Source organism: Cetorhinus maximus, chromosome 19 (genome assembly GCF_964194155.1).
Source record: "Cetorhinus maximus chromosome 19, sCetMax3.hap1.1, whole genome shotgun sequence".
In the NCBI taxonomy this organism is placed as follows: domain Eukaryota; kingdom Metazoa; phylum Chordata; class Chondrichthyes; order Lamniformes; family Cetorhinidae; genus Cetorhinus; species Cetorhinus maximus.
The window spans coordinates 60,998,758-61,024,080 of NC_135897.1; the positions used below are offsets into that span (position 1 = coordinate 60,998,758).

At 41.3% G+C, this 25,323-nt stretch overlaps 1 protein-coding gene across 6 annotated transcripts in view; it reads left to right on the plus strand.

Annotated features, from left to right (window-relative positions):
• The window catches only part of armc9 (armadillo repeat containing 9), a 117,142-nt gene that overhangs the window by 18,148 nt on the left and 73,671 nt on the right, over positions 1–25,323 (plus strand). For all 6 annotated transcript variants that reach the window (XR_013579608.1, XM_078563920.1, XM_078563923.1 and 3 more), the window contains exons 5-9: positions 2,823–2,978; positions 11,898–11,990; positions 15,927–15,951; positions 21,992–22,149; positions 24,748–24,846. Coding sequence is in view for 5 of the 6 variants with exons in the window: in XM_078563920.1 (XP_078420046.1) it covers positions 2,823–2,978; positions 11,898–11,990; positions 15,927–15,951; positions 21,992–22,149; positions 24,748–24,846 (531 nt within the window). In the remaining variant the exon portion in view is untranslated. The remainder of the gene's footprint in view (positions 1–2,822; positions 2,979–11,897; positions 11,991–15,926; positions 15,952–21,991; positions 22,150–24,747; positions 24,847–25,323) is intronic.

Here is a 25,323-nt window from a genome sequence, read left to right on the forward strand (position 1 = left end):
AAAATAGTATCCAAAACATAAGAAGCATTTGCAGATGGTTATCTTCAGCCCGAAGTGCTGAGTAGATATCTATCAAGAACTAATCCTGAGGTGCTCGGCATTGCAGATGTCAGTCTTCCACCAATTTGATTCGCTCCATCTGATATAAAGAAACTGCTGAGAGCACTGGATATAACAAAAGCTACAGGTTCTGATAACATCACAGCTATAGGGCTAAAGGCCTGTGCTCCAGGACTACCGTGCCTCTAACAAACTGTTCCAGTATAGCAACAATACTGATAGCTTACTAACAAAATGGAAAATTATCTAGGTATTCTCTACCTACAAAAAGGAGGATAAATCAAATCCAGTCTATTAACACCCATCATCCCACTCCAAATCATCAGCAAAGTGATGGAGGGTATCATCAACACTGCTTTCAGGTGACACTTACTTAGCAATAACCTGCTCTTCATTGCTCAGTTTGAGTTCCACTTGGCCCCAGACCTCATTATAGCCTTGGTCCAAATACAAAAAGACAGCTGAATTCCAGATGTTAGAGGCTAAGTATCTCAGCCCCAGGACATCGCTGCAGGAGTTTCTCAAGGCAGTGTCCTTGGCCCAATTATCCTGAGCTGCTTTATCAATGACCTTCCCTCCATTGTTTGTTGATGCACAATGTTCAGTTCCATTCATAATTCCTCTGATCATGAAACAGACCATGCTCATATGCAGCAAGAGCTGAATAGCATCCAGGCTTGGGCTGATAAGTGGCAAGTAACATTTGTACCACACATGCCGGGTAAGAACTATCTCCAACAAAAGAGTGTCTAACCATCTTCCCAAGACATTCAAAGGCACTACCATTATTGAATCCCCACCATCGACATCCTGAGGGGGGGGACACCATTCACTAAAAACTTAACTGAACTAGCCAAATAAATATGTGGCTACAAGAGCAGGTCAGAGACTGCGAGTGATCCTCCTGACTCCCTGTCTGCCATCTACAAGGCACAAGTCAGGAGTGTGATGGAATACCTTCCACTTGCCTGGACAAACGCTCCAGAAACATGAAAAAGTTTCTTCGTCATCCAGGAAAAAGCATGCTTGATCGGCATCCCATCAACAGCCTTAAACATTCAATTCCTCCATCACTGGTGCAGTGCTTTTCATCTACAAGATACACTGCAGCATCTCTCCAAGGCTTCTTTGACAGCACTTTCCAAACCAGTGACCTCCATCACTTAGAAAGACAGAGGGAGTAGGTGCTTCGTATCACCACCTCCTGCATGTTCCACTGCAGGTCACATGTCACTCTGACTTGGAAATATATCACTGTTACTTCTTTATCGTTGGGTCAAAATCCTGGAACTCCCTTAACCAACAGCACTGTGGAAAGATTTATTCAAGTTTTAGGAAATTCCCATGCTTCTTATTGTAGATTCTCAGCCATGTGTTTTACCTCAAAAAGCTCTGTAGATCTATCCTGCTGATTTTCTGTTTCTGCTTGGTACATGCAGGTAGCAAGTAATATATTGTTGGTTAATCTCCCCCACATAACATAAATTACAAATTATTTTTCTTCTTAACAGGAACTACATCAAACCATTTCTAGCCCGGGTGTCCACGTATAACCTTATTTCATGTTGTTCATAAGAATAAAAGTGCAGCTGGTACTTAATTAGTTGTATTTTTACAATATGATTGTAACATATTTGCTAACTGAGGGTTTGTCACTATTTCTCAATTTCTTGCCACATCTTGACTTTTAAACACCACCTTTTGGAAATAAAATGATGTTGAACTAGTGTTAATAACACACAGTTATATTCCAGCTGGGTTATGGGAGGGGAAGTGGATCTGATTATATGACAGTAGAAAGATTATTTGCATTGAAGACCAGTTTAAGAGCTTTAATATTCTATCAGAGTATGGTATAATTGAGCGTAAGTCCTGTACATTTTTATCTGATTGTATCTTTTTATTTGCAAAGGACAATTTTTGTTCCAGTTTTGACATTTTTAGTGAAGGGCAATCAAACTATGTGAGATAATGAAAAGAAGTTACTGCTGCAGAATATTAATATGACAAAAGAGAACATGATTGAAGGAATATTTTGCTGAATTCTTTTATATTCATAAATGCATAAATTGTACAGAATTGATAGTGATGTACATTACTTTGTTGGTGAATCTTAAAGTTCAGGATTTCTCTCAACGGAGAGAAATGTTCAGAGTATAAAATCATAAGCAGACTTCCATAAGCAAACCAATTCTTCTAGGATAAAAAAACCTGCGTCATTGTACATGCCATATAAGGAATAGCATACCCAGGGTTGACAATATCCCCTCTAGCTGTGGTTTTATGAAGCATGCCATTTTCATGTGAAAAACCCATGTCCTATCTTTTCTGAGAGGCATAAAATACCACATTGATGGACCAGTGCATTTATACTAAAATTACTTGTCAGCTTGATGCACGGGCTAATTTAATATGTGGAAGTATTGAGACATAATGCATAAAAAAACAGTAAAAATGGTCACCCATAATAAATTATAATATCCTCTTAGAATGCATTTTTCTCAGATTTTCAAGTGACAACATCTGGATGATTACCTTTCATACTTCACATAACCTTTGGTAGAGGATGGAAAGGAAAGAAAATCAGAGGAAAATTTATAGAGAAAAAATAATTGGCATAGTTGATGCCCTGGAAGATTTCAGGCAATATATTGAAAGCAAAATAAGTCTTGTTAAATATAGAAAATACCAGATTGTAGAAACAAAATCTGAAATGTACTTAACTGAAGTTCATCGTTCAAATGCTGATTTCTTTTTAACAGGACAAAGATGATGTGGATGAAAGAGTATCGCATTTCAAAAACTATCTAGAAACCAGAGGTGCTGCATTAAGTCAGACAACAGAGTTTTTACCCTTTTATGCACTGCCATTTGTCCCCAATCCCACAGTGCACCCCTCTTTTAAGGAGCTTTTTCAGGTACGAGTTGCACTCTTTGTGTTGGTAGTTACTAGGTAATGATGTTTTGCTAACAGGTAACTTATCTAGGTATATAACAATTATGCTGCATTTTGATGGCAATTTTCTTTCATTGATGGGAGAAACCTCACAGACGTGACAAATTGCATGACTTGCCAAAGGCCATATTTCCACCAGAACCTGTGAAAGATGGGTATTTCCATACAGATGAAAGCACTGGAGATAGAAAAAAACGACATTATTTTCCCCAGTACATTGTTCAAAGAAAATGTATCTGGTGTCAGAGACCTGTCTATTTTTCAACACCTTTTCTGAATAATCTTGCTGTAGAGCAATGGGGTGACTTTTCCACTGATTTATTGAAATAGACTAAGCATGTGCCAGTACGATCCCATTTTGAAGACCTTTAAAGTGCAGTCCAATTGAAAGCCACATTTATTTGCAACGTGATAGTTCCTTGTTGAGATCAAGAATGCAACCTTTATACAAATAGCAGTTCTTTTTGTTTAGATTCCCATAGGAGTTTTTGTTTTTTTTAATTAATATTTCTATACTTCCCTTAATGTATTAACTGATATTCAACAAGAACGTATTTGCATTTAGCTAGCACCTTTTGCAACCTCTCTCCCCTTTCAGCGAACAGTTTGCACTCCAATGGAAGGCATCTCCAGAATGCCTCACATTCTCCTCGGTGTCAGTGTCTGAGACTCTGCCTGGAAACCACCACCTTTCAATCTGATGACACGTGATCACCATGAGCCATGCGTTAAATTCAGAATGCAGCATTTAATTCCAATCAGAGGTATGTTAATTTGACTTAATGACCTTTTTAACAAGCTCAAACACCTTCCCGCCGCCTCCATGCAGCATTTCCACCTCGCTGCTTCCCTGCTGCCAACGTAATTTGGCTGAGTTCCCAATGCCAGGCCTCCAGTACTCTCCCTCCCAAGGTGCTTTACAACCAATGAGTTAGTTTTCAAGAGTAGTCACTTTTGTTTTGAAGTCAAAGGTGGGAACCAATTTACATAAAGAAAAATTGCAAAATCAGCAATGAGTTGTATGAGAAGTTAATTTATTTCTGGTGTTTTCTGAGACAAAAGCTTTGACCAGGCATAGTGAGAATTTTTGTTTTCTTCTTCAGATAGTGCCATGGGATCTTCTACGTCCACCTGAGAGGGAATATGGTTTAATATATGATCTAAAAGTTTATGCTTCTAATAGTGCAGCACCCTCAGTACTAGTAACATCCCTGTAAATTATGTGCTCATGTCCTGGAATAGAATTGGACCTGCAACCTTTGGATTCAGAAATGAGTGCTATAGATGAGCAAAGGCTCACACTTGACTCTTCCTTTGAGTCCTTGGCTTTCTCCAAAGTCAGCATATGTGCAAGAATAGACTTGCTGTCCAGTTTTGTTGTCATCTTCTTTGGGGAGCAAGTTGGTTTCATGATTGGGTTTAGACTTTGAAATTACCATTTGGTGGACTGAAGGGAAGGATGTTGTACTATATTGTGGCAAAGTCAACTGACAAATTGTTGTCCTAAATCAGTCATTAACTCTTCACATTGCATCATTCAAAGAGGTTAATTTTACAAGTATGCTAGAAAATATGATTCTCAAACTCCTTAAAGTTGTTTTTTAATTTAAAATATGAGGCAGAATTTAATGCAGGCCACTGGATCAGGAACCTGGAGGGGGCATTGAATCTCACAGGAGGGAGTGTATTGGAGGCCTGACGTTGGGAATTCAAGCCAAATTATGTGGGCGACGGGGAGGTGGCGAGGTTGTTTGAAGGCAGCGGGAAGGTGTTTGAACTTGTTAAAAAGGCCAGTAAGTCAAATTAACATGACTGGAATTAAATGGTGATCACGTCAGATCCCTGACCATTCAAAGGTGGTGGTTTTCAGGCGGAGTCTCAGACACTGAGGAGAAGGTGAGGCATTCAGGAGCTGCCTTCCATTGGAGTGCAAACTGAAAGGGGGAGAAGGCCAGTGAATATGCAAAGGAGAGGGACAGCTTTGAGGAGCTGAGGGGAGGAACTGTGAAGGAAGTGGGCAGCTCTGAGGGCAGAACTGTGAAGGAGAGGGGCAGCTCTGAGGGGCAGAACTGTGAAGAAGAGGGGAAGCTCTGAGAGGCAGAACTGTGAAGGGGGTGGGCAACTCTGAGGAGCTGAGGGTCAGAGCTGTGGATGAAAGTGGCAGCTCTGAGGGGCAGAGCTGTGAATATGAGGAGCAGCTCGGAGCTGAGGGGCAGAGGTGTGAATGAGAGGGGCAGGTCTGAGGAGCTATGGGGCAACTGCTGGTCATCCGATGTAAGGGCTGCAGCCAGTGAAGGGGATGCCCAAAGGCCCTCCTGGACCCACGATCAGTGGACGAGAGGCACAGAGGAATGGTGCACCAGACCCCAGAGCCACCATTACTGGAGCAGCAAGCGATACAGTCTTCTGGCTGGACAGCTGGCACCGGGATGCCATGGGGAATGGCAGAGGAGAGAGAATGAAGATGGGTCATGCCGCATCTCAGAGTGTTACGAAGTTGAATGAATTACCTGTAGATGTTGGAGCACCATTGCCAAAGAAGGCTACCTCTCAAGGGAGTCAGTCACCACCCTCTGTGTGATCCTGTAGGGTGCCTGCGACCAATGGGCCTGGGCGGGCACCCAATGACAATGGCACTCAAAATGACTGCAGAGCTGAACTTCTACGCTTCTGAGTCCTTCCAAGGGTCCACTGGGGATGTATGTAGGATATCCCAGGCAGTTGCATTACAGAGGCGATCAATGCAGATTAGGAGAGTTTGTGCGATACTGCACTGGCCCTCAGGGACAGGCTGAGAGGTCTGTTGGCTTCAGGGCCATTGCAGGCTTTTCAGGTGTGCAGGGTATAATAGTTTGCACACATGAGGCATCAAAGCTCCATCAGACCAGCCTGCAATCTCAACAGCAGGAAGGGTTTCTAACCCATAAATGTTGAGCTGTTATGCAATCACCAGAAGCGAGTCTTGTAGGTGTGTGCCCGTTTCCCGGGGAAAACTCATGATGCATATCTAGCCCTACATTTCCAGGTGCTACACTTGTTCTGGCCTTGCGCATGGCTCCCGACATGGATCCTTGGTGACAAGGGGTGTCCTCTCAAGACATAGCTACTGATGCCAGTTCGTTGGTGAGGGACCCTTGCACCTAAGCCAAGGAGTGGTGCAATGCCTGCCATAAGTCGACCTGGGCTCCAATCAAACAGGCTGTAGGCCTGCTCAAGATGCAGTTCCGTTGCCTGGACCTTTTTGGAGGAACTCTGCAATATGATCCAGTGAGGGTTTCCAGAATGATTGTTGGCTGCTGCACTCTGCACAACCTCACCCTCTCAACCAGAGGACATGGAGGAGATTGACTCCTTTCTGAAAAGAAGGATGTGGAGGAGGAGGCAGGAGAGCAACATCCACTGCCTGCACCAGAAATCAGAGCCTTGGAGATACACATTAGAGAGGGTCATTACAACCTAATTCAAAGTTGCTTCCAGCAGGAATGAGGTTCCTGAGCTGGTTGCTGCACCTCACCAACAGACCAAGTCTCACCCACATATTATCAGACGTATTAATTAGCAGCCTCACCAAGCCCAGTGTCCAATACATGGGGATGGTTCTCTGCTTACATTCCTACAAACAGGTAGATGACGGCCTAAGGGTTCACAGAGCCATTCAGAAGCCACCAGCCGCTGAATAAAGGACACAGGAATAAAAATGCACCTACACCATTTAATGAAGCACAAAGACCAATCAAGGTTTTAAACATCCGTGCTTCCCTCGTGCATCTAAGTGCTCTTCCTGATGCATTTCCGAATGTACTCGAGTGTGGCTCCTGTATCCGCAGCTGAGGTGGAGGCAGACTGCTGAAAGCGATGCCCCGTGGCCTGAGATTGTCTTGCTGGCCATCCTCTGGATGCCTGAGGCCTGGAGGGCCCTGGCAGGCACAGAGGAGCTCTTGCACAAGTGAAGAAGCCTCCATTGTGACCTTGTCTACTGGAGGTGGTCTGGCGACAGACAAAGGGACTGAGGAGCGGCTATCATCCCTCAGAGCACCTTCAGGAACCTATTTGTACTGCATCTGAGAGATTGCATCCTTTTCCCTGAAAGCATCCAACAGTAATACTGAGACAAGGGGTGATTCTCATTGCTCATAACACATTTTACTTCTGTCACAATGGCACCTCCCAGTCTACCGGAGATGGAGGGCACCCAGAGGAGAATGGCTACTGAGGCTGAGAGCTCATGGCCAAAGTGATGGTATGCTGGTCTGCAGTCACCGAGAGGTCTGCTGAATCTGGCTCTCCATGACGTTTGTCAACCGCCCCATGGAGGAAGCCATTTGCTCACACGTATAAAAAATGGTGGAACTCATGGCCTGAATGGACTCCTCCATCATCCACACATGACCATGTATAGCTTCTGGCAACTCCGCCAGATGTTCTCCTGTTCTTTGCTGTAGCTCCAGTAAATTCAGTGTAGCTGACACCAGAGGCCTGTCGTTGGCCTGCGCTTGGCCTCCAACATACCTCTGACTGTCAGGGCCTTTGGCTGTCACACCTGCTAGTTGTTCCTGCATGTCTGTGAGGTGCTCACCAGCTTGTGAACCCCAGATTGAGTTAGGAGTGCATACCCATCAAGGTGAATGTATCTGCTCTGGTGGTAGACACGAGGGAATGTTGTGATGCTGCATCCCCTGAAGCTTGGAAATCCTCCTCCTCAGAGGTGTACTGCAGTATCCCTATGGAAGCAGCAATCTGTCCCTCCAGAGTGCAGATACCAGGAGGGGAGAACTCAATTAGGGCTTAGGCCTTCCCATTACTTATGACCTTGCCTGCCATGTACCTCCTTTCTGCCCAGAGGTGGAAACCAAGCTTGAGACCTCCTCACTCTCTGCGTATCACTCTGAGCTCTCCATCATTGATGGCCCGGCTGCCCTGCTACCCAGCCAGGCCGAGAATCTCCATCTCAGCAGTTGTCAGGGTTTGCAAGTCTGGTACACCTCCACCTGCCTTCGCCTGCTCTGTCGTGTTATGGGCCCTTTCCTCCTGCAGGCAGAAGGAGAAAGTGAATCTCCAGATAGTGATCAACTAGTCTCCTCCTTGCTTGGCATCCCTCAGGCACATGATGACTCCTCCTAGATGTCTTGTTGATATGTCCACTCTCCTGTGACTTGAAGGATGCTGGCACTGGGAGGCAGACTCCTCTCAGCTACATGCAGCCATTCTCACAAGGCAGCTATTGCCGGGGCATATTATTCTTTTGCCCGCCTTGCCATTTCTTCTCCACATTGAGACACATCGCGTTTTGCCCACCTGGCAGCCACAGCACACTCGTCATTCATTCAGACTCACCCTAGAGGTGTGGAGGAGGATCGAGTTAACACACTGTACCCAGTTGTGCTGCTGGACCCCACGGCTAACTGCTTCTACCACCCCACATGGCAATGCTACTCATTTCTGGGTCTGATGCCGGAATTTGCACCGCCAACATTAAATTCTGCCTATTGTTCCTTCTAAGTAGTTCTGCCTTTATACATTGTAGACTAGCTTGGTAGGTTCTAATAAAACTACCAATTTGCAACAACACGTAGTCATTTCCATGTGAGCATACATATGACAGGCTTACTGCGCTTGATCTCCTACTCCTGTACTGTGTAAAGCCCTATGCCATTGCACCAGTTCATTTTTCCCCAAATAACAGTTCTTTGTTCCTTACTTTGCGCCTGTCATCACAAGAGTTTGGGATCAATCCTTGAGTTTCTCTGCAGGAGTAGGTTAGATTGCACAGACCTTAGGGTATCAAATATGCCAGTGTTTAAACCAACTTTTCTGAGTTTTTGTTTTCTCTAGTCAGGTTCTGTGGAAGCTGTCAACAGTACCTGGCACTGGATGACAATCTGAAAAAAATATTGTGCTACACTTTTCAATACAGATATGCAGAAGAAAGAAAATATATGCTCTTTAGGTCATATGGCAACCAGTCCCCTTCTGTTTAGATAACCATTAAAAGCGCAATAAAGCAGGCAGAAACAAACTGGCATTTGCAAGCAAAAATGCTAAAATACAAGTTAGAAATTTACCTTTATTTAACTGAGGTGTACCTGCATTGGCACTACAATGCATTAAAATAGAATTGGTGCCATTATAGTTAACAAGTATGTCCAAAATCTGGCAGAAAATTTAAATATGATGAACAGTTAAGTGTTCGTTCATGATCATTAATGTTCAGAATCTATTTATAAAATATTTGTTGCCCAGACATGGTATTGTAACCACTTGAATCTGTATTGGGTGATCAAAACACACAAGTAAGATAATGTTATTCAGATGATAAAGGTAGTCAAGAAATTGCTCTTCTATTGTTCTTTTCATCACTACTGAGGTCAGAGTTGGATCATCATACCCACTGTAGCCTGCAGGGCCTTAAGTTAATGATGTCTTTTTCACACTGCAATTTAGGAAGTTATTTGTTTTGTGCGATGCAAAGATGATGCAAAGATCCAGTACAAAACTAGTGATTAAGCAGCAGATAGCCAGTTGGATAATGGAATGTGCTTATGGAATGGGATACTGCTGTTTTCTTAGCAGAGAACTGAGGAAGCTGGGTTGAAGGATATTCCATTCATTCCACATCTGCTTCCTGACACCTATCAGAGTCCAATCTTTAGAATATTCAAAGTTAGCACATGGAGCGAATCTCACACATTTGCTGAACATTACTGTATATACTTCACTACAGAACATAAATATAATTTGTCCTGGCGCTATGGCCTCTCAGCAAGCCCCTGCTCCTAAATGTGTACTTTGTTGGCTTCTGGAGGATGTAGAATAGAAAAAATCTGGTTGTCTTCATTCTTTAAATGATTTACATCCTCAGCACACCATCCCATTCATCTATTCTTGTAGACCCAGTGGCAGTACAATTTTTTTGGGTTGAGTTAGTAGAAGGTAGTTTCAGTTTAGTTTCAGGTCAAAGTAAATTGGCGCAATAGTACATGTCCTTTCCAAGTTCACGGGTGATACAAAGCTAGGCGGGAATGTGTGTTGTGAGGAAAATGTAAAGCGGCTACAGGAGGATTTGGATAGACTTAGTCAGTGGGCAAGAACATGGCAGATGGAATATAGTGCGGAAAAGTGTGAGATTATCCGCTTTGGTAGAAGGAACAGATGTGCAGAGTATTTCCTAAATGGCGAGAGATTAGAAAGTGTAGATGTACAAAGGGACCTGGGTGTCCTTATCCATTAGTCACTGAAAGCTGACATGCAGGTGCAGTAGGCAATTAGGAAAGCTGATGGCATGTTAGCCTTTATTGTAAGGGGATTTGAGTACAGGAGTAAGTGAAGTCTTGCTTCAATTGTATAGAAGCTTGGTTAAACCGCACCTGGAGTAGTGTGTGCAGTTTTGGTCCCCTAACCCCTGAAAAGATATTATTGCCATAGAGGGAGTGCAACGAAGGTTCACCAGACTTGTTCTAGGCATGACGGGACTATCTTATGAAGACAGATTGGGGGAACTGGGCCTGTTTCAAAGAATGAGAGGTGATCTCATTGAAACCTACAAAATACTTAAAGGAGTAGACAGGGTAGATGCAGGTAAGATGTTTCCCCTGGCGGGAGAGTCTAGAACCAGGGGACACAATTTCAGAATAAGGGGGCAGCCTCTTAGGACTGAGATGAGCAGAAATTTCTTTACTCAGAAGGTTGTGAATCTTTGGAATTCTCTACCCCAGAGGGCCACGGAAGCTCAGTCATTGAGTATGTTTAAGGTAGAGATTGATAGATTTCTAATTAACAATAATGCAAAGGGTTATGGGGATAGTGTGGGTAAAAAGCATTGAAGTGCTCGATTAGCCATGATCGTATTGAATGGTGGAGCAGGCTCAACGGGCTGAATGGCTTTCTCCTGTTCCTATGTCCCTTGATTTAGCAACAACTTTTTAAAATTCATTCATGGGGTGTGGAATTCGCTGGCTGGGCCAGCATTTATTGCCCATCCCTAATTGCTCTTGAGAAGGTGGTGGTGAGCTGCCTTCTTGAACCGTTGCAGTCCATGTGGTGTAGGTACATCCACATTGCTGTTAGGAAGGGAGTCCCAGAATTTTGACCCAGCGACAGTGAAGGAACGGTGATATATTTCCAAGCCTGGATGATGAGTGGAACTTCCAGGTGGTGGTGTTCCCATCTATCTGCCGCCCTTGTCCTTCTAGATGGTAGTGGTCGTGGATTTGGAAGGTGCTGTCGAAGGAGCCTTGGTGAATTCCTGCAGTGCAGGAATTTGGAGATGGAAAGTGCTTGGAGCACCATTTGCCTGCAATGTTGTGGTGTCATTTAAATAAACCTGCTCAACACATGGTTTCCCATGAATCTATCAAGCTAGGCTGTAATCCTGCTGTGTGTGGAGGATGCATGTCATTCAAAGAATGAAAGAAAATCCCAATAGCTGGGTAATCTATCTCGCTACACAGGAACTTAGTATTATGCTTTATAAACTTTGATTTTAGAACTGTATTAGTTCCTATCCAACTTTCTGTTGAGTGAAAGTACCTGAATATGCATAAGTAACTAAGATTAGTAGTTCAAAATGGCAGACAACAATGGATATATTATTGTTGAAAGCAAGTATGTGATAAAATATCAGGTATCTGAGCTTCCACTTTCCACCAGCTCTGAACAGAGCCTATTCAGCAAATGCTGGAAAGTGAGAGGGGCGTATTACATCTCTAACAACCCTCGTCAATTTCATTCATTAAGTGCAAGAGTATCTTGCAATAATTGCCATTTTGTTGCCAAGTTTATGTATTTTTTAGATTCTACCACGAAAGGTTTATAAATAAAGGCTGTTTTTGTCTTGCTCTTTTATTCTTATAATCATTTCTGTTAATCTGATTTTGCTCTTTAGGATTCATGGTCTCCTGAGTTGAAAATGAGACTGCAAAAATTTCTGTCTGCAAGTTTGAAAGTGATCAATGTCCCAAAGCTGATGTCTTTATTTGTATCCTTTTTTTCTACATCTTAATCTTCAGTGAAACTTATAATTCCTGTGGCTGGTATTTAGTTCTGAAAAGGTGTGCATATGGAGAGGAAGGAGGAGGAGGAGGTAGAAACTGCTAAAGTATAATCGGTGACTTTCCTTACTGTATCAATGACTAAAGATCAGCAGGCCAGTAGAAAGACAAACGTACAAGTAGAGTTCCTCAGTTGGACTGCTCTTCCAATTTCCCATTATTACTATTCATTGATCAGTTTCAACCAATATACTAGCAAAAAATATATGAATACTGAATAGATATGATGCATTGCCTTACATTGTAAATCTTCTTTCTTGGATATAGTTATCAAAAACACTACCTAGAGGGAAACAGTTGTCAATAAGGCAATCAGGACTATGATGCATCCGGAGCACAATAGACTAGAAGCCAGCTTAAGTTATAATGACATGTAGCTCACTGTTGAGGCCAGTTCTGGAGAATGCAATTTTGGCCACCGCACTTGACAACCAAAATAGATGCATTGGAAACTGTTCAGAGATGAGCGGCAAGGCCTTGGGTGACTAAGTTATTATAAAGGATTTACTTAATTTTGCTTGGGTAAAGAAGGCAGAGAGGAAACATAAAGCAGGCTTTTAAAATACTATAACAGGTATAGATAAATTAAATAAACAGGCTATTTAGCCTGGACGGTAAGCACAGAGTTTAAGGGTACAATTACAAAATTCATAAGCTTGAGCAAGAGCAGAGATTAGACAATTTTTTTTTCTTTGCAAGATGATGCTGACTACTGAAAAATGTAACTGATTTTACATCATTTGATGTGTATCAAAAGCGTTAGGAAATAGAGACAGTTTAAGTAAGTTATATTGGTGTTTGTAGGTGTTAGGAATGAGTTTTAGCTTTAAAGTTTAAGTTTGATTTGTATTTCTGTGTCTGTGTATTAAGAAAGGTCAAATTGAGTTTTAGTTTCACTTTAAAAGGGCTTGCATTTCCAATGAGGTTTATTGACTCCTAAAGAGAAGATAAACACAAGGGTAGAAGAATTGGGCTGTTGCCTAGCAACAGGGGTCCAGAGAGGCAGGTCCTCCCACAGACACACAAGAAGAGAAACAGCAGTTTGTCTTGGAAGCCGTTGGAGTTCAGCTAGTTTGGAAGATAGCTGCCAAACAAAAGCCACCTAAAAGGGACAGAGCTAAAGAAAGACTCTAGAATCCAGGGGAATGGAACAAGAGAAAGTTCCAAGATGACTTCCTAGTCAAAGGAAGGGAAGGAGCTTGGAAAATGTCCTGTTAAGTAAAGTTAAGTGTGAGGGGCAGAGAGAAGGACTCCAAGCTTCAGATTTAATGAGACAAAAACTGCAGAAAGCAGATTTAAAGTGAGAACAGCTTGCAAGAAGCAAGAAGGCCCAAAGAGACAACTGAAGATGTGGAACTCTTTGCTATGGGTATGTGAACCAGTGATACTGTTGACGGCTGAGTTGGTGAAAGAGAGTGCGTGGAAGACTGCTTGAATGCATGTGGTGACTCAGGGCAGAGGAACACCGGAAGGAGAGTTCCATAAGAGATAAGAGATTCATAGCATCTGGTTGAGGTGGCATCGGTCACTTGGTTTCAGAGTGTGATGTGTCTGACCACAGGATGCCTATTGGTACATAGACTGTGTACTTACTATGGACATTAGCGTATAAGAGAGCTTTGTAACTTGTGTTATCCTTACAAGTCTATACATATATATCTGTAAAGGTATAGTTGTGGGTGAAGGAGTAGTGTAACATAGTTAATCTTTTCTTGTTGAATAAATGTTTTATTCTTTTGTTAAAAGTTCATCAGCTGGCTCCTGTGACTCTGTTCTGTAGCTACTCTCCACGTATCTAAACAAACAATAAAAGTTAGGACCTATCAAGTTGGGCTCCACTCTGGGATCAGACTTGTCCAGGGGTAACCTCAGCTGGGATCATAACAAAGTGGGGGCTTGTCCGGGATTTGAAATGTGGACAGCGGGTGGTTGGACACAGAATAGTAATTGGTCCAGGATTATCGATTATGAGGTGGGATTGGAAATCCTTGAACATTGGTGAGATCTGTGAATCCTTATAAAACGAGCACGTGGAGGTAAAGAGGCTCTGGACATAGGAATTGGAGTTGCTGTGAGGTATTATACGAGTTGGAATTCAAAATGACATTGGAGGTTGCTAAGACTTTTTATAGATGGAGGATGTAGCCTTGACTGGTTTACAGAAATTAACCAAGAGTAAGCTAATTGAATTGGTGGACAAGCTGAAGTTAGAATTACCTGAAGGGGCGAGGAAAGCAGACATAGTTTAGATAATAGCACAGCATTTGAAACTGGAAGGGATAACAGAGAGACCACGTTCTCCAGGGGGTGAGTCAATTCAGTTAGCTAAGATCCAGTTGCAAATGAAGCAACTTGAACAAGCCAAGGAACTGAAAAATCTTGAATTGGAGAAAAAAGGGAAAGAAAAAGAATTGAAATTGAAAAGGCTAGAGGCAAAGGAAAAAGAAATGGAAAGAGAAAGAGCATTTCAAAGGGAGCAAGCAGAAAAGCAGGAGAAAGAAAGGAAGCTGGAACTGGAATTTCAGGTGAGGGAGAAGGATAAAGAAAGGAAATACCAGCTTAGGAGGCTGGAAGTTAAAAAAGCTGCCCCAGATGCTGGGGAAAGTTCTGATGATGAAAAAATCTTCAACCCACAACCTAGTGGTAAGATGTTAAGTTTGTCCAAGCTCTCCCAAAGTTTGAGGAAAGGGATGTAGAGGCATTCTTTATCTCATTTGAGAAGGTGGCTAGGCAAATGAAGTGGCCAAAAGAAACCTGGACATTGCTCTTACGGAGTAGGTTTATTGGTAGACCTCATGAGGTTTATGCTTCACTTTCAAAAGAGGTATCAGTGGACTATGGTGCAGTAAAAAAGGCTATTCTGAGTGTGTATGAGGCATACAGACAGAAATTTCAGAATATAAGGAAACAGCCTGGGCAAACCTATATTGAGTTTGAGAGGGTAAAGCAAAGTAATTTTTACCGTTGGATATGGGCATTAAAGGTAGAGATGATATATGAAGCTCTTAGGGAACTAATTCTCTAGGAAGAATTTAAAGATTCACTTCCTCTTGTAGTTAGAACCCATGTTGAAGATCAGAAGGTTAAAACAGCTAGATAGGCAGTGGAGATAGCTGACGATTATGAACTGGTCCATAAATCTAAACCCTTTTTCCGTAATCCCCCTTAAACCTGAGAAGGATAGAGGATGGGAAGGTGAAAGGAAGGCAAGTAGCCAGGGAAAAGAAGGGACAATTGGGAATTTCAATGCAATTTCTCCTCAGAACAGAAAGGAAGGTACTAAGGATGGAATTGACATACTTTCACAAACAATTAAGTATGAGCAGGCTGAGACACCCTCTCATAAGATGCCTCTGACCGCATTGGTATTGGAGGTAACCTGTAAAGAAAATGGGGTAGCACACGGATATAGAAGATCAATCACACAACTTTGTGGACAGTTTTTCCACACAATACAGTATGCAGAATGGGAGGTGCCAGTTATTCAAAAATGCTGGTTAACGGCAAGTCACATTACTCAGGACACAATTCAAGTTGCGGTATATCTTTGTTCAGAGTACACTAACCAAAACTGACCCAATAATTTAATAATTTTGATGTAAAGCCTAAGAACAACTTCTGCAGATTTACAATCTATTATTATTAGTTATTTTAAAAGAATGCACTATCTGAACACTGAAAATGATTGGTCAGAAATTCTAGTTACTAGAGAACTCCAGCTGGTATAGTGTTGGATAGCACAAAGTTTACTGTTTGGTGTAGCAACAGGAAAAAACAGAGTTGTTACTTGTTTTTCAAGCCTTATAAAATTGTAACATATTAGTACTGGATGGAAAAGCAGTGGTCCTTAACTTGTCTTTTAGAAAGAAAATGGACAGAATTCCAAAGGTAATGACTTATAATTTAACATGGCTTTCAATGTTGTTGCTCCATTATTCCTAAAGACAGTAGTAATTGTGACTGTTCAGAGCATTGCCAAGCTTCTATACCTATTTATAAACTGATTTAAAAATGTATTGCTGTTTTCACAAGATTATATTGTTAATGTCTGCAACTGCTTGTTGACTAAAATATTTGCTTGCTTCTGAATTGTAAAGTCAAATGCTACTAACTACAGCTGTAAATTGTAAACAAGGAAAATTGTTCACCTGACAGCACCCATAGTCAGGAAATTGCTACTAAATGATATTCCTCTAATTATGAAGCATTGACAAGTAGAGTTTGATAATCTGAACCTGTTGCAGTGGTAGTGAGACCGTTGTTCTTTGGTCACTGTTCCTGCTTTGAGCTCCTGTGAGCTGATCTAGTACTAGAATCCAATATCAGATTAATACATATTACACGTCCAGAGGCCTGCACTAACAATCTGGGGCAGGCTTGTCCAACCTCTTTGCTTGGGGGGGGGGGGGTTCACATTTCAATTTCAATTTTTTTTCCCCACTCCAGGGACTGATGAGCAAATTTCAGAAAGATAAGTTTTCGCGCAATATTAAACATGAATTTTTAAAAAAAGGTGAGGCATGTTACGACTGGGATGGGAGGAGTGCGCAGTTGATCTAGCCCCACTACTCCACAGGTCGTATCATTAGTTTAAAAGTTTGATTCACTCACCAAAATGGCCGATCATTTACTTTTGCTACTGTTAACATAATATAAAAGAGAATAAAAAGAGACTTTGACCAGGCTTCTTTCAATAAACAACAAACTTAATAGTTTATTATAAAACCAGACATGTTGAATAAAAAAGCAAAGCGTATTAACATACAGTATGGAAATAATAAAATAAAAAGAGGAACTCTGCCAAAGGTTAAAAGTCAATGGTTCAAGAGAAAAGAAAAAATGGTGGAGTTCTTGATATGGTGTCCACGTTATGTGGTTGGTCTCTCAGCACTGAACTGCAAAGCAGTCAATGACTCTTGCAAGAGAGTGTGTGTCCGGCTCACTCCCAGTCTCAGACTACTCGCCCTCACCCATATGTTTGTGTGTGGGGGTGAGGGTGAATTCTCGCATACTCGCCCCTCATTCACTATCTCTCACTCTCCCCTACTCACTCTCTCACTCTTCCCTCGCTTACTTTCTCACTCACTCCCCTCACTCACTCTCTCGCTTTTCAGGCGGACTCGAGGAACATTTGCAGGTACTCTATTCCAGCACGTAGCAACTTCTATTCGCTTCCCGCTGTGGACTGGCTCTGGACTACAAAAGGCTGCTGTCTTCCTTTCGCAAGCAGTTGGCCCTTTGTCTTCTCAAAGCAAAGCCAAAACCAACTTTTAAACACATTATTTCCTGGCATGTTTTTTTTCTCAGAGCCATAAACTACCATGTGACTCCTTTTTACACAGTCCACCAGGGCCAAGAGGTTTTCAGCTGCTTTAAAGGTGCTTAATTACCTTTTCTTGTAAAAGAATGCTTTTTCCAGGAGTAGCAATCACAGTCCTGCATTAACCCTTTAAGTCTTTTAAAACACAAATTCTTCCAGGATGTTCTTAGCCCTTGAAGATGAGCCCTTTTCTGTGATTAAAGTGTTCATGACAGGTATGAAAAGAAAATAACTTGCTGAGCAATGATTGATAATTTTTTAAAATAAATTAATAAATAAAGATGACCATTTGAGCATGAGAGTGTGTGTCCAACTCCATCCCAGTCTCAGGCTACTCACCCTCACCCATATGTTTGTGTGTGGGGGTGAGGGTGAATTCTCGCACGCTCGCCCCTCATTCACTATCTCTCACTCCCCTACTCACTCTCTCACTCTTCCCTCACTCACTCTCTCGCACTCTCCCTTCACTCACTCTCGCACTCTCCTTTAACTCACTCTTTCCTACAATCTCCCCTTGCTCTCTCTTTCTCTCTCACACACACACACACACTCTCTCTCCCTCCAGTGGGTCCTGCTCTCACCCGAGCCCCTGCATCCCAGGGCCTTGCTGTTATCCCGGCTTCCCCGGGCGCCGCTTGCACCTTGGGCCCTAGAATTTGCCTTGCAAATTTAGCTCACTACTGTTTGCTGCTCATCCAATCACAGGCTGGTTTTCCCTGCATTTGGTGGTAATAAGCTCATGAGTGGGCCTATCAGTGGCAAATGCAGGGGGAAACCAGGCCTGTGATTTGATGAGCAATTCTACAGCATTTTTCAAATACAAGTCAGTTGTTTGTCCAATAAGTTTAGTGGCCGAGTCCAGAGGGATCGGGGCTGGAATCCGGCCTGCAGGATGCCAGTTGGACAAACTTAATCTAGAGTATGTGAGTTCAAATCCCACCATGGCAGTTTGAGAATTTGAATTCAGTTTAAAAAAAATTCGGGCAATCCAAGATTGGTAAAAGTGACCATGAAGTGGTTGGATTGTTGTGAAAATCCAACCAGTTCACTAATATCCTTTAATAAAGGTAACCTGCTGTCATACCCAGTCTGGCTTATAAATGACTCCAGTCCCAAAACTTTAGCATTTGCTTAATCCAGCACTGAGATGAAAGCCTAATCTCTCTGTTGTTCGTAAAGGTTGTGAATGAAGAAAATTTGAGTGCTATTACCCAGCTTTGTGAAAACAAAAATGAACTTAATAAATGATTAAACTGTTGTATCATGTAAACTTCTTCTAGAAAAAATATTGTACGTAAAACTAATTTTGATAAAGTTCAGACTTTATGTATTTTTTATCTTATTGTCTTTTCACCACATGCAATATAAATTCCATGGAAAATCTGAATTTTAAAAAATGTTTTATTATCTTTGCTAATTCAACAAAAATATTTAAATTGAAAGCATTCTGGTATTAAACTGTAACTATTTGCTTCAGAGCTCTCGAAGATGTAGATTGAGGTCATGCTGCCTGACACTTGAATCTTTTAGTCTGCCTATAATGAGTGCTACCAGTCATGACTAGTCTTGTAGGTAAATTATCTTACAAAGAAGGAGGGAAGACTTATTTCAACACAAAAGCACTCCTGTTACAAAGGCCAGTGGTCATTGAGATATCTACTTCATAAACTGTCCCTCTGAACAGAAGAATGTTATGTTAAAGTGAGCACCTGCATAACAGAAGAATATAATTCTGATTTTTAAATTTGATAATCAGGCAAATTTGTTGTAGTCTCTTCATGTTCTGGCCTATGAAGATAATTTACTAATAAGAGTTTTACTGTATTGTTTATCAAAATTATACTTGTGTTTACATTTGTTACTTAAAGCTTTGTTACAATGTGGGGAAAAAGGTGGTTCACTAAATTAGAATGCATTCTGTCAGATTTGTTTGTTTTGGTCGCAACTAGGATAAAGGTTCCCTTCTTGAACTGAGCAATTGTTGATAACATGTAGACCATGATAAACTGTATATAATTTTAAGTAAGATAACAATTTCACTTAGAAATCCAAAGGGTTGCCAGTGAAAAAATTGAGTTGCTACGTGACAACTAGCACAACGGAAGGTGATCTTCTGAGACCAATGATAAAGCACATCTTGGGACAAAATAGGAGAAGCTTTATTCTGCATATAACTTTTATTTTCCTAACTCAATAATGTGTGATTACTGAACCTGTGTGGCACAGTAGAAAAATGGACATGCACAGGCACTTCTAAATTAATGAACAAGAGCTTCAATTTATGATCACATAATATCAATACAAGAAGATCTTATTGCTTAGTACAACATAGATAAAATTTGTTGGACCTAGCGCGTTACTGTTGCCATTCTGTAAATTGAAAGCTTGCACCTTTGGATAGATGATTAGTGACCAGGTGCTTTGAACAGGTGCAAATACAATGAATGTGAGCATGAAATAAGATCGCAGGATAATTACAGATGAACAAACTGGGTTCATCTGTGTTAAATTTGGAAGGTGAGCACTGCAGTGCACCTTGAAAATATGGTTAAGAGGTGTCAGCTGTGGCTCAGTTCATAGCACCCTCGCCTTTGAATCAGAGGGTTGTGGGTTCATGTCCCACTCCCGGAAAACGCAAGAACTGTGATTGTACTTGAAAGAGTTGCAATCTGTGACTGTTGATAACTCGAAAGAGTTTGAAAATATGGTTATCATCAAACAAGCTTATGACAACAAGTAGAAAAATATCTTACTTGACCACATGCACATATAGGATGCATACATGTACATTTTGCTTTGAAACCATCACCCGTTTCTGCAAATTGGCAGTTACAGCACTGTTGTTTTTAACATTAAGTCTCTGGAAGAATACAATGTTGGGTGTCTCCAGATATTCACTGCTGAAATTGTTTGGAGTATTTTTAGATCTGAAATACAAATAGCAAGAGATGTAAAAATTGCAGATGTACACTTTACCAGCCAAACAAGGATGTTAACTTTAGGAGGGTAAGGGTGTGTACTATATGTGCACTGCCCATCTAAAGTTACCATCCTTGTTAAGTATATTTTTAATGAGCTTGTTTTAAAAAGATAAACAACCCCATTTCTGTACTCTTTTATTTAGAGATCTTTTTTGGAAAAAATTATTCACCGAGTTATTATGGCGTAAAAGGAGGCTATTCGGCTCATCAAGCCCATGCTGGCTCTCTGTAGAGCGTTCCAGCCAGTATTTACATGGATTCAATAGTGATACTTTCCATGAAGACACATGCAAAATTGAACATCAGCTTAATTTCTAATGCCTCGTGCCTCTGATTCTCCGTTAGAAGTTACCAGACTTATTTTTGCATACAGCTAAAAAAATTTGTCTTTCAGTGTATATTATTTCCAGACATTTTTTTTCTTTGTTCTTTGATGGGATGTGGGCGTTGCTGGCAAGGCCAGCATTTGTTGCCCACGCCTAATTGCCCTTGAACTGAGTGGCTTGCTTGGGCATTTGAGAGGGCAGTTTGAGTCAACAACATTGCTGTGGGTCTGAAGTCACATGGAGGCCAGACTTGGTACAGATGGCAGATTTCGTTCCGTAAAGGACGTTAGTGAACTAGGCAATCAATGATGGTTTCATGGTTGCCATTACTAAGACTAGCTTTCAATTCCAGATTTATTTATTGAATTTAAATTCCACCAGCCTCCATGGTGGGATTCGAACCCGTGTCCTCCAGTGAATTAGCCTGGGCCTCGAGATTATTAGCCCAGTGGCATTACCACTATGCCACTATCTCCCCCATTGTAGATTAATCTTGTTAATTTTGGAGAAACGTTAGGCATAATGCTTGTGGTCAACAGCTAATGTAATAATAGAAGCTTGCTTTTTTTAATTGGCACATTTGAGTAAAAAAGCTTACACTTATATAACACTTTTCATGACCACTGGATGTCTCGAAGCGCTTTACAGTCAATAAAGCACTTTTGAAGTATTGCCACAGTTGTACTGTAGGAAATGCAGCAGCCAGTTTGTGCACAGTAAACTCCCACAAACAGCAATGCGATAATGACCAGATAACCTGTTTTTGTGATGTCGATTGAAGGATAAATATTGGCCAGGGCGCTGGATATAACTCCTCTGTCTTCTTTGAAATAATGCAATGGGATCTTTTATATTCACCCAAGCAGGTTGATGGGGCCTCAGTTTAACAAAAGACAACACCTCTGATAGTGCAGCATTCCCCCATTCTGCACTGGAGTGCCAGTCTTGATTTTAGTACTCAAGTCTTGGAGTGGAACTTGAATTCAGAAACTTATGACTCAAAGGTGAGAGGGCTACCCACTGAGCCACAGCTGACACTTGAGTCTGTGGATGCCTCTGAAATATCTTGAGTGAAAAGGGAGCTCAAGAGGGACTTGCAATATGTGATTTAATTGATGTTTGACTTTGACTACTGCAAGGATGTCTCAATTATATTGAGCTGTTAGAATTAGAAATTGTTGAAAGCTTGAACTTGGGAGTTTTTTATAGGAAAAGTGATGTAGTGGAGGATACATTTTATTTAAACAGAATATGCAAGGATATTTTCTTGTATGATTATTATGTTGACCTTATATTGGCAGAATTGTTGCAACAACTTCAGCAACAGTTAGCAGAGACTGAGAGAAAAGCAGCGACATATATGAAAAGATACAGCAAGATGCAAGAGGATTACCACAGCCTGATTGGAGTCACTGCAGAGCTGGTAGATTCCTTGGAAGCTACAGTAAATGGAAAAATGGTAAGATTCCCCCAGATTTCACCATCATTAGCCCTGGGTATGTGCTGTTCCACCAGCAGGACAGACCCAACAGAGGTGGCAACACAATGGTATACAGATGGGAGGGAGTGGTCCTGGGGGTCCACAACATGGACTCCAGGCCCCATGAAATCTCATGGCATCAGGTCAAACATAGGCAAGGAAACCTCATCCTGATTACCACCTACCGTCCCTCCCCTCAGCTTTTAACTTAGTACTCCTCCATGTTGAACACCACTTGGAAGAAGCACTGAGGCTATCAAGGACACTGTACTCTTGTTGATGAACTTCAATGTTCAATACCAAGAGGGGCTCTGTAGTATCACTACCAACTGAGCTGGCCTGCGACAGGTGGTGAGAACCAACTCAAGGGAAAAATGTACTTGACCTCATTCTCTCCAATCTACCTGTCACAAATGCATCTGTCCAAGACAGTATTGGTAGGAGCAACTACTGCGCAGTTATTTTGGAGATAAAGTCCCATCTTCACACAGAGGTCCCCTGGTTACCCTCCATTGTGCTGTGTAGCAGTATTACTGACCTAAAGGGGATAGATTGAGAACAAATCTAGCAGCTCAAAACTTGGCAACCATGAAGCATTCTGCCCAAACCGCAGCAGAATTGTATTCAAACACAATCGTAACCTCACAGCCCAGCATATCCTTCACTCTACCATTTCTGTCAAATCAGCTGCTTCAATGAACAGTGTGGAAGAGCATTTCAGAAGCAGCAGCAAGCATGACTTTGTTCTGTAAAGAACATTAGTGAACCAGATGAGTTTTTACAACAATGATGGCTTCATGGTTGCCATTACTAAGACTAGCTTTCAATTCCAGATTTATTTATTGAATTTAAATTCCACTAGCTTCCATGGTGGGATTCGAACCCATTCCCATTTGAATCTCATTCCAATGAGATGCCAACCTGGTGAAACTACAACACAGAATTACATGCATGTTAATAGTGAAAGCATCTTGCAATAGACAGAGCTAAGCGATCCGCCAATAATGGATCAGATCAAAACTCTGCAGTCCTGCCGTATCCAATCATGAATAGTGGTGGGCAAACAGGCAAGAGGAGGAAGAGGCTCTGTTAACATTCCCATCCTCAGTGTTGGCGGAATCCAACAAGTGAGTGCAAAAGAAAAGCTGGAACCAGAACTGCTGAATTATGCTCGATCTGTACCTCCTTCTGAGCATTTACATCTGATGCCAAGTTAAGGGGATGTCTTGGCATGCAGTATGCAGCAGCAGCAAGCTGCTAATGAGCCAGTCACATTGAAGTATTCACACAGACCAAACTAAGAAGTTAAAAGCACTTAATAACCTCTTTTAATTTTCTGATAGCGAAATAAATGATTATGATTGGATTTAGAAGCTAAAATGACAGTAAACAAACTTTTTTAAAAATTCACATTTTTGTTATTTCTTTATCAATGTGAAGAAATTTGACATTCCACAAAAATAAAATTAGCTTCTCAGGGCCATCAGGGGCATAAGCAATGATTCTGAAGTTAGTACACCATTAAAAACCCAGTAATATTTCATCCAACAAGGTGTAACTTTTTCAAGGGTTTTTAGAGCAAGACTAATAGCATTAGAGTGAAAGTTTTCATCAGTTCATAAGATTTCCATTGATCACAGGCTGGAGAGACCTCAGCAGCTGCCTAAAGGCGCACACATGGAGCTGAATGGAATATCAGCAATTTTGAGGAATGATGCAGCCATGTAAAAGGCTGCAAAGTAGCTTGTGAAGAAACGGATTATAAAGGGAAGTTAACTAATGCCTATGTTACTCAGGAAAAAGAAGTCCAAGGTTCACTGATACAGCGGTGGAGATATTGCTGCATGAAATTGGTGAAAAGAAAGATAGCTCATTTGATATTCTAAGGCACTAACTCCAAAAGCTCACAGTTCAGCTTACCTGACAGAAGTTCACTGACAAATAATGCTGTCTGCAACTCCCATAGGCTTGAATACAAGTGTGAAAGAAACTGGAAGCATGTGGTCAGATTATGACCACATTATACATTAGCATATATAACATCATCTCTAAAATTTATTTGAAGAGAATAGGACTGGAGTGTTGCTACTATTAAGATATAGCAGCCAGGGAATGTATAAAACACATTACAATGATGAGCAAAATAATTTCTTCAATTTGGTGTAGATATTAAGATTGTTAACTAATATAGCTAATGCCCACTGAAAATTAGATCTCTGTGGACTACTTCAATGATCCAGTAGACTGCCAACAAGTTCAAATACAGCTTATCAATAAGCTTCCTTTGAGGACACCTTTTTAAATTCTCCAGAAAGATACTGATCTCTTACAGAGCAGTAGGAAAGAAATCATTCTCTGCAAGTAAACAAAAAGCAATATTAGTGGTGAATTATCCTTAACTGATGTTGCATTGTTTCCAGCATTTGACTAATGAGACCTAAGAGCAAGCCATACCTGCTCCTTCAGCTGGGACGACATGTGATCCACAAAAAAGACGCACAAAGAAGTAAAACCAGCTATAAAAGAAAAATGTTATCATTTAAATATCACTTGATGATCTCTGTTTGCTTTTACTAGATCACACCAGAATATCTTCAGAGTGTCTGTGTGCGACTGTTTAGCAACCAAATGAGACAAAGCATGGCCCAAAGCATTGACTTCACAAGACCAGGAACTGTAAGTACAAACCATTGGATTTGTTTATGAATCTGGTGAATTAAACCTGAGAGTTTCATTAATCTAGTTTTGAAATAACTAGACTAATTTAATTTTCAAATAAGGTACTGTCTATGAGCAGCTAACAGCACCCTGCAACTGCAAAAAGTTGAATGGTGAAAGCTCACAAAATTGCCAGATTTTTAAATTAAATTTCACCATTTGCCATGGTGGGATTCGAACAAGACCTCTGGGTCGCTGATCCAAATTAGAAAGAAAAGCTTGCATTTACATAGTGTTTCAGAACATCTCAGCAGTTCATTAGCAAAGAAGAACTTTTGAAGTTGTCACTGCTGCAGTGTAGGGAAACATGATAGCCTGTTTATGCACAGTAAGGTCCCACAAAGATCACTTGAGATAAATGACTAACTAATCTGTTTTTGTTTGCGCTGTTTGACGGATGAACAATGGCCGCTGGGAGGATGCAGGGAGAAATCC